The 13087-nt window shown below is 32.6% G+C and overlaps 1 protein-coding gene across 1 annotated transcript; it reads left to right on the top strand.

Annotated features, from left to right (window-relative positions):
- The first annotated feature begins 7590 nt into the window (after positions 1-7590).
- LOC139896365 (uncharacterized) lies at positions 7591-12878 on the top strand. Its single transcript, XM_071878999.1, has 18 exons — positions 7591-7816; positions 7912-7948; positions 8326-8399; positions 8532-8597; positions 8712-8783; positions 9724-9796; positions 9884-9921; positions 10024-10134; positions 10301-10420; positions 10506-10586; positions 10701-10772; positions 10849-10926; positions 11026-11178; positions 11297-11404; positions 11568-11636; positions 11735-11797; positions 11869-12020; positions 12100-12878. The coding sequence occupies exons 2-18, from the start codon at positions 7912-7914 to the stop codon at positions 12572-12574; spliced, it is 1842 nt and encodes a 613-aa protein (XP_071735100.1). The 5' UTR covers positions 7591-7816; the 3' UTR covers positions 12575-12878.
- Positions 12879-13087: the final 209 nt, after the last annotated feature.

Raw genomic sequence — 13087 nt, forward strand, 5'->3', positions numbered from 1 at the left:
CAAGCATTAAAAAGAAGATTAGGATAGCTGGCAGTAAATTAGGAAAACTAATGACATCATTAAAATGTATAATTAAATTTTAATTTTAAGAAGTATAAAACAAATTAGGTAATTACAAATTTATAAAATACGGAGTACCTACTTAAAAATCACGCCTTGCACTTCTCAAAATATTACACTGTTCAAGAAAATCACTCCTTTTTCTAATCTGTTTACATCACGCCTCTGAATCAACTTCTCTATTATCAAGAATTTAATCTTTTACACAATATTTATCATTCAAATGCTTATTCACCTGCTATATCTTCAACCTCATCAAATATTTCTCGGACAAATTCGTTTTGGTTTCATCGTCAGGTTGGTGTACCGAAACAAGAGTATTTTTCATATATAGGTCAGAAACGGAGCAGAACACCGATGTTCAGAAACGGAGTAACGTATTGTCAGAAACGGAGTAACGATAATTTAGATGTGAAACTCAGAAGATTTTGTTAGCGACGGGGTTTAATGTTATATGTTTTTTGTGTGTAGATTCTTGGCACATCATTTGGCTTCTTTTAGTTCTTGGGTCAAATTGCTTAATGAATTATGATTTGATGATGACTGTATGATCCATTCTGTTCATGTCAATTTCTTTGAAAACAAATTTCTATTACTTTTTTTTTCCGAATGTGTTTGTGTGCTGATTATTGCATATTGAAGTAAACTTTATGAACTGGATTGAAAGGGAGCTAGATTCATTACATTTGGTTCTAAGTTTTGATGCACATAAGGTGTTTGTGAAAATTTCTGAAAGAAGATACAATAGTATGTTGAATTTACATTGTAGTCAATGAGGTGTTTCCCATTTCCTTTGTGCTTATTTCAATCATGGTTTTAACTTCATAGGTTTATTACATAAATAATGAAAGTAGTTATTGGTAAGTGTTGTTTGCTTTGCTAAGTGTTGTTTGCAATTTATATTTGTTTCGAGTAGTTTTTGGTAGGAATTATAGTACAACTGAAGTGACAATACATATACATAATTACATTGCTACTGTATCATATCAACGGGAAGCATATAACCTTTTGTTGTTATCAAAATTATAATTCTAGCTAACCATTCATTAGCCTCATAAGCATGTTTTGTATTATCATTCAAAATGGGTGATTATATAACTGCCTTTTGATGATAGAAGTATACAATATAACCTTTCATAATAGAACATTTCATATTAGAACATATTTGCCTTCAGTCATATACATCTTACATCTTACATATTTGCCTTAAAGTTCAACCTTTTTATCAACACATTTATATGTAACAGCATGAATTTGCCATTTTAAAAGATAAAACTTTTATGGAGGTGTTTTGTAATATGTATTAGGTGAAGGTTGAAGGTGTCAGATGTTTTATTATAATAATTCTCACATTTGTATCATTCATTTTCAGACGTTTCATTGTGAAGGTTGAAGGTCTCGGATGTTTTCAATCCCTCTTTCAATATCATTTGAATGTCTTATTTCAATTATAATGTTGACTTAAAGATCAGATTATGATGTTAGATTTTAATTTATGGGCTTGAGTTTTTTTAAACTTAACTATAACTAGGTTCAATCTCTATTTGAGGGTTTTTGTTTTAGACATAAAGATTATTGTTTATGTTGATTGAAAATGAGTTTGAAAAAAAGATGCATCTGACCTTGCGACTAGGATAAATGGGTTTGCTATGGTAAGTGAATATGTTTATGTTGAAATTACTAAACTTTTCAAAGCATCTGCTTCTTTCATGTTTGCTGATGTAAATAGTTGTATTATGTTATTGCTGCTTTAATATTTTTTTTATTTGAGTAGGACAAATTTGGACATATAATGAGAGCTAAAAGGTTTAATAAGGTTTTGTTCAAGTTTTAGCAGCATGTCTTTACTTACTTCAGTTAGATGTACAGTTTTAAACTATTTGCTTTTCAGAAAGAAAAAAAAGATGTACAAAACTATCTCAATCTGTGTGATTTTGTGCAACTAAAACTGTGTTTGACCCATTAACTGTTTACTTGGTATGTATTAAGTAGGCTGGTGGGGTGAATAACCCAAATCCATCGTCTCTTTCACATTCGAATCTCTAGAGTACGGTACAGGTGGTAAACTTCATAGGCATTATCATATGATATCATCCATTGATTTTCATGTTTATCTCACACACTTATCTTTGCAAAATGTAAGATGATCTATTTTGGCAAAATGTAAGATTTCACCATCTTTTAAAAGTAGTTTAAAACTATAAATCATAAATCTATTTTCTTAGTTGAGTTAACGCTATGTGTATGGTTATATACAACTTCATTAAAACATATTAACCAATTTCTACGTAAACCTACTTGGCCACTAAATTTAGCTTGTACTCATCTTATTTATGAACTGAATGTATAAGGTTATATACAACTTCATTAAAACATAATAATTGGGTGGCTCAGGTTCCTATGGGCTGCTAATTTTGGATTATTGTGAGGGATTTGTTAACAATGGTTGTGTCAGGTTATGTTCTTTCTCAAATAGTTGTCTTTTTTGCAGCCAGTTCCATTTGGCCAAGTAGGTTTCAGTGGGCTGATTGTGTTCATTTTTATTAGTCTTTGATTTCATAAACTATGTCCAAAAGAAAGATGTGATGATTTTGAGAAGTAATGAATTCTTAAGATGGTTTTCCTTTCGTTTGTTAAGGTTTTGTAGTTTAAGACTATGCTTTTCGATTGAATTTTTTTATTGTGGTTGTTTTTAGTATTCGGTAAAACATTGTTGTTTTCTATTTTGTCGAACTTGATCAATTATCCTATTTTATTACATGTTGGTTATATAAGATATACATCATGGTTAAATAACATTCGTCAAATATAACATATCATTCAATAATTTTTTGTTTAAAATCCCGTGATTTCACGGGTCTTTTCACTAGTTGATGTAATATTTGACAAACATGATGGACCAATGATGTAATTTTAAAATTGTGGTACTTATAAGTTACCTGTTAGATGCATACAATAGAAAAGATTTAAAAATTGAATGTGTTATAAAAGTAATAATTGGATGATAATTTTATTATTATTATAGATATTGTATAGTAGATTTTTTGAGTATAAATATGTGTGTTATGAGTTTATAAAACACACACTAAATATATTCTCTCATATTCTCTCTATATACTTATTAGTAGTCTACAGTCAAGAACTAGGCCACTAAAGGTAGTTATAAGCCTACTGAATTATAACACGTTATCAGCACGAAGTGCTCCGTATAATCAAGGTTTATCTAAGCAAGCACACGTCACTAATCAAGAAATACAACATCAATTAAATGATAAAGACCTATGTATTGCAGATAGTAGTAACATACACACTATGATCAAATCAAAGAAATATTTCATTGATTTAAATCAAATGAAGGAATTATAAATACTATATCAGCTCTTGCAAACTTGATATAAGAAACGAAAAAGGCAAAATTTCATATTACCAAATGGTACGAATTTTTTGGTAAACAATGTCTTGTTTTCTCCCAAATCAAAGAGAAATTTGTTAAGTTTCTCTGATATATATCATAATGGATATGATTATCAGTCAATAATAATCGAAAATGAGAAATATCTATGTAGCACCGAAAAGCGCATAGGATTAAAAGCGCATATGATAAAAAGCGCATATGATGAAAAGCGCAGCGCATATGATTAAAAGCGCATATGATAAAAAGCGCATATGATGAAAAGCGCATCGCATATAATTAAAAGCGCATATAATGAAAAGTGCATATGACGAAAAGCGCGGCACATATGATTAAAAGCGCATATGGTGAAAATGATATATGATGAAAAGCACATATGGTGATTAATGAAAATCACATATGGTGATTAATGAAAAGCACATATAGTGATTAATGAAAAGCACATATAGTGATTAACGAAAAACACATATGGTGATTAATGAAAATCACATATGGCGATTAATGAAAAGCACATTGAGAAATAATCACCAATGTTTCTTGAAAGAATTCAAGGGTATATATATGGACCAATTCATCCATCATGTGGACCATTTTTCTAATAGACGCATCTAACGCATGGTCTCATGTTTGTGTGTTATCAAGCCATAATATGGCATTTGCAAAGTTTCTTGCACAAATTATTAAATTAAGAACACATTATTCTGATTACACCATTAAAAGGATGAGACTTGATAATGCTGGTGAGTTAACATCTCAAGCTTTTAATGATTATTATATGTCTACAAGGATTGTTGTTGAACATCCAGTTGCTCATGTGCATACACAAAATTGGTTTAACTGAATCAATAGATAAACGCTTACAGCTAATAACTAGACAATTAGAAATGAGTACAAAACTCTCAATATTTATATGGGGACATGTAAATTTACATGATGTGACATTAATTCGCATTAAATCAAGTGCAAGTTATAAATATTCTCCATTACCAACTTAATTTTGGTGGAGACCAAATATTTTCCATCTTAGAACATTTGGTTGTGCAGTGTATTTTTAATTGAACAACCACAACAAATGGTTCCTCAAAGAAGGATTGAAATATATGTTAGATATGAAACATCTTCAATCATAAGATATATTGAACCCATGATGGGTGATGTTTTTACAGCAAGTTTTGTCGATTGTCACTTTAATGAAACATTGTTCCCTATATTAGGGGGAGAAATGAAATATAAATAAAATGATGTTTCATGGTGTGAACATCAATTAAGGAATATTGATCATCGCACAAAAGAATGCGAAAAGAAAGTTCAAATATAATGCATATGCAAGAACTTGCAAATTAATTACTTTATGCATTTAAAGATACAAAAAATAAGTGACTAAATCATATATACCAGCAGTAAATGCTTCAGCTAGAATTGAAATTACAAAAGCTGGCAATAATGTCACTCATGAGTCTTTGCTACGGCAGAAACGTGGGAGACCAATTGGTTCCAAAGATAAAAATCCTCGAAAAAGAAAATCAGCTGATAATGAGGTAAAAGAAAGTGTTCAACAAGAACCACAAATCAATACTCCTTCTGCAGAGGATATTGATAAATGTAAATACATAAATTGCAATAAATTATGCAATATTATGAAACTGAAATGAAATAAAAAATCTTGATGAGATATTTTCATATAATGTTACAATGACATCATGAATAAAGATGATGATCTGGAACCAAAATCTGTCATTGAATATCAAAATAGACATGATTGAGCTCAACAGAAAGGAGCAATACGAGCTGAATTAGAATCACTCAATAAAAGAAAAGTTTTCGGATCAATCGTTATCACTTTTAAAGATGTGAAACGTATGGGATATAAATGAATTTTTATCCGAAAAAGAAATGTGCAAATGAAGATACAAGGCAAAACTAGACTTGTAACTCAAGGTTTCCCACAAAGACCAGAAATGAATTATGAGGAAAACTTATCCTTATGTAATGGATACAATTACTTATTAGATACTTAATCAACCTGGTAGTTACTTAAATGCATCTCATGGATGTTGTTACTACTTATCTATATGGATCACTTGATAGTGATATATATGAATATACCTGAAGGGTTTAAGGTATCAGAAACATCTAACGCAAAACCTAAAGAAATGTATTCCATTGAATCACAAAGATTTTTATATAGGTTGATACAATAGTATAACAGATTAAGTGATTACTTGATAAGAAAAGTGTATACATATAAACTTATTTGCACATGTGTTTTAATTATGAAAACAATGACCAGATATATATCGTAGTTATTTATGTCAATGGTCTTAATATCATAGGTACAAAAAAAAGAGATCCATGAAGCCATTCAACTTCTAAAGAAAGAATTTGAAATGAAAGATCTCGGAAAAACCAAGTATTGCCTTGGTTTACAAATTGAACATATGCCTAATGGTTTACTTGTACATCAAACAACATATACTGAAAAGATTTTAAAACGTTTTAATATGGACAAGGCAAAACCATTAAGTACTCCTATGGTTGTTAGATCACTTAATGTTGACACTGATCCATTTCTTCCCTGTGAAGATCATGAAGATATCCTAGGACCAGAAGTACCATATCTTAGTGCAATTGGAGCTCTTATGTATCTTACAAATTGTACAAGATCTGACATTTCTTTTGCAGTTAATTTGTTGGCAAGGTTCAGCTCAGCTCCTACCAAAAGACACTGGAATGAGATCAAACACATATTTCGATACCTTCGAGGAACTACTGATTTAGGATTATTTTATTCCAACGAATCGAAACAAGATTTGGTTGGTTATGCAGATGCAGGTTATTTATCTGATCCACATAAAGCTAAATCTCAAAATGGATATGTATTCCTAAATGGAGGTACCGCAATATCATGGCGTTCTCAAAAACAAACACTTGTTGCAACATCATCAAATCATGCCGAAGTGATTGCATTACATGAAGCTACTCGGGAATGTTTTTGGTTGAGATCAATGACACAACTCATTACTGATTCTTGTGGACTAGAACGCTATAAAAGCGTAACAACTATCTATGAAGATAATACAGCTTACATAATACAAATGAAAGAAGAGTATCAAAAATGACAGAACAAAACATAAATGCTGACGAGGCGCTAAAGCTATAAACGGTCTTAACGGTCATAAGTTTGATGGAAAAGAATGGTATATTGGTAAGGCTCAGAAAAAGACTGAAAGGGAATAGGAACTGAAACAACGGTTTGAACAAACCATGAAGGAGACTGTAGACAAATCACGAGGGCCAAACTTGTACATAAAAGATTTAGATGATACAGTTTCAGATGAAAATCTCAGATTTTTCTCATATACTCAAGATATCGTAAAAGACAATCAGATTAAAATGAGATACGTTCAATCAACAACTCTGCTGATCTTTATACCAAAGCACTTCCAACTGCTATTTTCAGAACACACATTCATAATATTGGCATGAGGCATGTTCAGAAGATGTAACAATTCAGGCGTTGCCTACTTGAGGGGGAGTCAACTCTATGCTGCACTCTTTTTCCCTTAGCTAAAGTTTTATCCCAATGAGTTTTCTTTAGCAAGGTTTTTAACGAGGCAGTACTAGTTATTCTCTAATAAAATTGTCATCCAAGGGGGAGTGTTATAAAAGTAATAATTGGATGATAATTTTATTATTATTATAGATATTGTATAGTAGATTTTTTGAGTATAAATATGTGTGTTATGAGTTTATAAAACACACACTAAATATATTCTCTCATATTCTCTCTATATACTTATTAGTAGTCTACAGTCAAGAACTAGGCCACTAAAGGTAGTTATAAGCCTACTGAATTATAACAGAATGCATATAATAGGAGATATGAAAATTTTGGATATGAAAATTTTGGATGCATACACTAAAATTTTAATATACTTTTACCTTTTTCTTTGTTAACACCCTTAAACATAAAAATTAATTAAAATTAAATTGAATTAGATTAAATTAAATTAAATCAAATTAAATTAAATTAAATACGTTGACCTTGACCGGACAGAGGAGCCCCATATTTACAAAAGCAACTTGAAACAGAAAGGGGTAGAGAAGGTACAGAAAACAAGAACCCTAACCATTGATATACATAGATATAAGTCCTCACTTATTTGACACATCCCTATTCCAATCCCTAATACTCAAACATCAGTCACTCCCTACAATTTATATCTTTTCCGGCGAATCACTCCAGTTTCTACGGTGGAGTCACCGGAGGTTGGTAGTTAAAATTACATTGTTCGTTGACCAATCTTGCAGTCGTTGCCACGACGATTTAAACAGCATTTTCAGGTAATTAATTTGATTAATTACTAATGAATTATATGCTTCTGACGTATAGTTTTATCCTCTTGATTCACTATTGTAATTGATTAATTGATTTGCAGATGAAGCACTTATTGGATCATAATTCAACTGATTATCGTAAGTTTTATCATCTTCTTAATCATTCAGTAGCTAGTTGTTTGGACTTTGTTTAGTTTAGATGTTGAAATTTGAATCTGCAAGTTCATGTTGTTTCTTGAAAGCTGAAACTAGTACCCTGCCACTCTGCCCGTGAGTAATCTTGTACTATAAGATAACAAGATGATGAATTTAAGCATATGTTAGGTTGAATTACATGGCCAAAATCAATCTTTCCCTTTAAACCGATTGTTGAAGGAAAATGTAGCTTTGTTGGAATATGTAGAGAGAGTATCATTTTTTGTTTAGCAGGGGGTGAATGCAGCTTACACGCATTCGTTTGAAGACTTGTTTTTGTATATATAATGAAGTTGGATCTTTCGTGTTGGCTAAAACAGAGAATGAAAGCAAAGGTGTGGAGGTTTTTGTTGGGGGTTTGGCACGTTCTCTCACTGAAGAAAAGGTTCACAAGGTTAGCTATCTTTTCATATTCATCGCAAGGATAAGTTTGTATATTAAACTACGTTCATGCTGTGTTGTACGTATATATATAGCTTCCAAAGGACTTTGTGTTATATCATCACTTTGTTTCTGTCACTTTTAGGTGTTCTCAACTTGTGGAGAAATCATGGAGATGCGATTGATAAAGGATCTACAAGGAGGTTTAAAGGTGTTCTATTTGATATTTATATGCCAGAGTTTTGGGTGACTATTATACAGTAGTAGTTTGTAAATCTGTAATAGTATGCACTATATATATCATTGTATCTGTTCGTATGCATAGGGATTTGGCTTTGTACGCTTCACAACAAAAGTGGCTGCCGATAAAGCTCTGAGGGAGTTAAACGAATCTATGGTAAAGATTAATCATAAGCTAGTTTATTGTTGATTATAGAATCAATTTGTGTGTATTTGAGTGTTACATGTTTCTTGTGATGTTACAGCTTCTAAGCCCTATGAGAATTACATAAAAGCTTAGAATATAAATTTACATGTCTATCATGCTGACATTACTGCAAAGACAAGGGTCCGTACCCGGTGGCCACATTGTTTCAACTTTCGACATAGGAAGTTATTGCAATATTATTATACATTTTATTTTATGTTATTATTTCTTTCGCAGTCTTGTAGTTGCTGCATCTATCGTACTAAAAACTTAACCAGGGGATATTTCTGGCCCTTGGAGACATTAGGCTATTGCTTAGAATATTGTAATAACCATTTTGACCCTTGATGTTCCATAAGGTCAGTTTCATTAGATAAATCTTTTATTCACTGATAGCCCATGAAATTTGACAAGATGATTTTTAGTACTTTAAAAACCACTAATTTTAAGCATTAAATATCGAAAAGGATTTATAGAATTGTAGTTGAATATCAAGTTTATCAGGAAAGGAAAATTATGTATTGAAGATAACAGTGTGGCTAAATCTTGAAAATGTTAATTTAGTTTATTGCCTAGTAGGAATGGAAATTTAAAAGCTCAAGTATTTATGGATGAAGGGTGTTAAAAGAAATCATAAAAATGTTTAACAAACTGGTCTTGGATTTAGCTTATAAAAACAGTGTACATTCAGATTTATTCAATTTAGGACTCCATTTTGAGAAATTCAAACTTTTTGAATGAGTGTAATTAATTCCGTAGGTATTTATAAGCTATATATGGTTTTTTTTTTTTTTTTTTTTTTTTTTTTTTTTTTTCTTCCTATTAGCTAATCTACATTGTGCTCATATTTCCTAACAATAAATTTGAGATATCAGAACGGTAGTCAACTTTTTGTGTCTATTTGTTTCAGCTAGAAGGGAAAAAGATTGGCGTTCTCCCGTCAGCTGCACAGGATACACTATTTTTGGGGAACCTTAATAAAGGTTTGTCGAAATGTCATCATAATACTATTAATTTGCACGCTTAAAGTCTTTCAGTTCCTTTTGTCTTAGTTTAGTTTCTTAATTTAGGGTGGAGTGCTGATGATTTCAGTAAGGTTGTCCGCCAGGTAAACATATATTTGCCAACTGCTAGCGTTGTTTATACTTTTTTTTTTCCCCATCTTTTTTTGTTTATAATTATGTTTTCCATCTTCAATTTGGCGGTATAGGTTTTTCCAGATATTGTATCAATTGATCTTGCCCAGCCCGTAAGTGGCAGTGATATTAACAAAAAGTTCAAGAATCGAGGCTTTGGTTTTGTTAAGTTTTCATCTCATGCCGTAAGTCCTCTCTTTACCCATTCTATTCTGATTCATTAAGTGCGATGCCAATTTTAATGCTTTTATCAAGCATGTAAAGAGTTACATTATATCAAGCATGTAAAGAGTTAGAATATGCTACCATTGGCTGTAAAATGAATTGCTTACTTAAATTTCTTAATCTCAGGCTGCAGCACGTGCATTTAGGGCTGGTTCTAGACCAGATTTTGTTCTTGGTGGTACTTTGCATCCTAATGTTAAGTGGGCTGAGGAGGATACCGGAGCTGATAAGGATGAACTTGCTAAGGTTTTCATATCAGTAATATAACATTTATGATTCTTTTATATCATTTGTTGTTGTACGTTTGTGAATAAACCATTCTAATTTTCAGGTAAAAATAGCATTTGTCAGAAACCTGCCCTCCAATACTGATGAAAACTACTTGAAGTCACTCTTCTTCCCATTTGGAAAGGTCAGAGATGCTACGGGTTATATCATATGTGATATTTATTTGTTTATTATTTATTCATTATTTATTTATTTACATATATCGTATATCTTGATGGCTAGAACACTCGTTTTTCAGGTAGAGAAAGTAGTGGTGCACCAGAGTAAGGGAAAATCTTCAGTTGGATTCGTTCATTTTACTCAACGATCAGTAAGTGTCAAACTTGATTAATATGTATAATTATGTCTGTTGTTATTGCAATTTCTAACTTTGCTTCTATATGTAGCATCTTGATTACGCCATGGCGCAACTAAATGACAAAATCGTCCAAGGGCCAAATGGTGGTCCATCAATTAAACTACATGTAATATCTTCTCCCGGTTTTTAAGTTATCCACCACCGAAACACATAGATCTGAGATTTAATCTTTGAAACTTGTATTTGTATACATGATAATTTTTAGATTGAAGTTGCAAGGCCCATGGACAAGAAACGGAAAAGGATTCTTGAAGATCCCCAAATCACTCAGCCTCGTGAGATTTTAAATAAATTTCAACCTCAGGTTCAGGAGCCAATCTCGAATTCCTTCAATGGCCATGAAGCGACTTATCGAAAGGTTTATTAGCCTTATTTTTCGTTTACTTTATTTTTATGGTTTCCAGTCTCACTTATTTTTATACGTAATGGGAAGATCTATCTGCTGCTAATTTAATTTATCTTTTTCTTATCATTAGGAACCTGTAGTTGCTGATTCTCATGAAGCTGCAGTTCTAATGTTACCGGTGGCTGTTAGGGAGCGGCTACTTCGAATCTTGAGGCTCGGTATTGCTACTCGATATGATGTATGTTTTCACTTTTAAAGTCGTACTTGATACTTGATGTTCAATGGTCATTCACCGTTTAAAATTTTGTGTTTACCCTTATAATTTATGATATCTTATTTCTTATAGGGATTAGAGGCTATTTATGCAATACTCATGAAATTATTAATCTGTTTGTTACTAGATTGAAGTTGAATCCCTAGCTAATCTAGCAGAACTACCTGAATCTAATGCGATATTAGTTCTTGATCAGGTTAACAATATGCATACAATTAAGACTCTTCTTTAACACAAAAATTAACACCCTTTTCATCTCTTTATAAACTGATCATACCATGCCTTTCTCTGCAGTTCATGTTATCAGGAGCAGAGCAACATGACAAGGGAGCATATCTTGCCGGATTAATTTCTAAGGTATATACTTTTTTCAATTATTACAGATTTAGTTCCGGTCTACGGCTCTGACAATTTCACTTTATCAATAGTACCAGGTCGAGAAACTTAGATCGAATCAATTACTCTCGAGCTTGTCACGATCACGAGATCCTAATGTCCGGGAACCTGTGGGGCTCACCAGTAGGGTGCAAATTCCAACCGTTGATTCTCTTGCCTCGCATGTTGACCCAAATGTGCCCAGGTTCGTTTCTTTTATATGGTTTATGTAAAAATTAAATCTTGGTTAAAGAAACTGTTTATTTAATTGTATATTAATGCAGGTTGGACAGTTACGCATCTCGTTATCCTTCGTTGTATCCAGATTATCGCCTATCAAGTCATGCCGGTGTTGCAAGAACAGAGGAAATAAGTCCGCTACGTATGCATGATTTGCCTGGATCTTCTTCTACTACTGCTACTTACAGTCGATATTTAGTTAATTCGCATGGTCCTGCAAGTTATGTAAATGTTGAAGAGATGGGTCCCACCCAATCACACCAAATTCCTGTTTCATCTTCAGCAGCTTACCCTAAAACTGCTGCACAAGATACTTATCGAATACCACCCTCTTCATTAGCTTACGCAAGAAGTGGTTCCGATCCTCAGGTAACAACACAATCTGGTGATCGTCAAGCTAGTCGACCCCAAATGAGATTTGACCCTTTTACGGGTCAACCTTACAAGTTTGACCCGTTTACCGGCGAACCCATTGTTCAAGAAAGCTTGCCTTCTCATACCAACTATGAAAATTATTAATAGTGGTTTCTGCCTGAACTGGGTTAAGATTTTAGCTGCTGCTGTTTATGTCAATCTTAAGAGATGGCTGTTAGTTCAAGAGTTAAGCAATGTGTACATTAATGGAGTTCTTTTCAATTACTCATGAACATGAATTAACCTAGTGTCTTGCAAGAATGAACAATCTTAGAGTGGTCGGTGTTTGTTAGTTTAGCAAATTAGTGTTCGTGGGTCGTTTATTTCACTGATGGAGTTTAACATAGAAATTTGCACTTGATTTTCTAAGTGGAATAGAGGATTAAATACCTAGCACTCGTTTTCACAAATTAAGGGTTTTTACTTTTTAGAGTTTTTTCAGACTTTCGGTTAGTTATTTAGTTATGTTTGTTAGTTTTGCCTTGAAGATTTCCCTTAGTGCGGGTGCGGGGGCAGCAGGGAGGGGTTTTACCGGCCATGCCCTCGGATTGGTCCGGGTTTCCTCTGAGTTGGGGGCGGGTTATGCAACTACGGGAGATGAACGCGTGGGTGGTTAAG

Source organism: Rutidosis leptorrhynchoides, chromosome 3, assembly GCF_046630445.1.
Source record: "Rutidosis leptorrhynchoides isolate AG116_Rl617_1_P2 chromosome 3, CSIRO_AGI_Rlap_v1, whole genome shotgun sequence".
NCBI classification, from domain to species: Eukaryota; Viridiplantae; Streptophyta; class Magnoliopsida; order Asterales; family Asteraceae; genus Rutidosis; species Rutidosis leptorrhynchoides.

What these genes read in the sequence shown, in the direction of transcription:
- LOC139896365 (XM_071878999.1), top strand. Translation starts at nt 7,912, where the DNA reads ATGAAGCACTTATTGGATCATAATTCAACTGATTATC. An exon ending in TTTGGGGAACCTTAATAAAG is followed by an intron (nt 9,797 to 9,883) that starts GTTTGTCGAAAT and finishes TTCTTAATTTAG; the next exon opens with GGTGGAGTGCTGATGATTTC. An exon ending in TCAGTAAGGTTGTCCGCCAG is followed by an intron (nt 9,922 to 10,023) that starts GTAAACATATAT and finishes TTGGCGGTATAG; the next exon opens with GTTTTTCCAGATATTGTATC.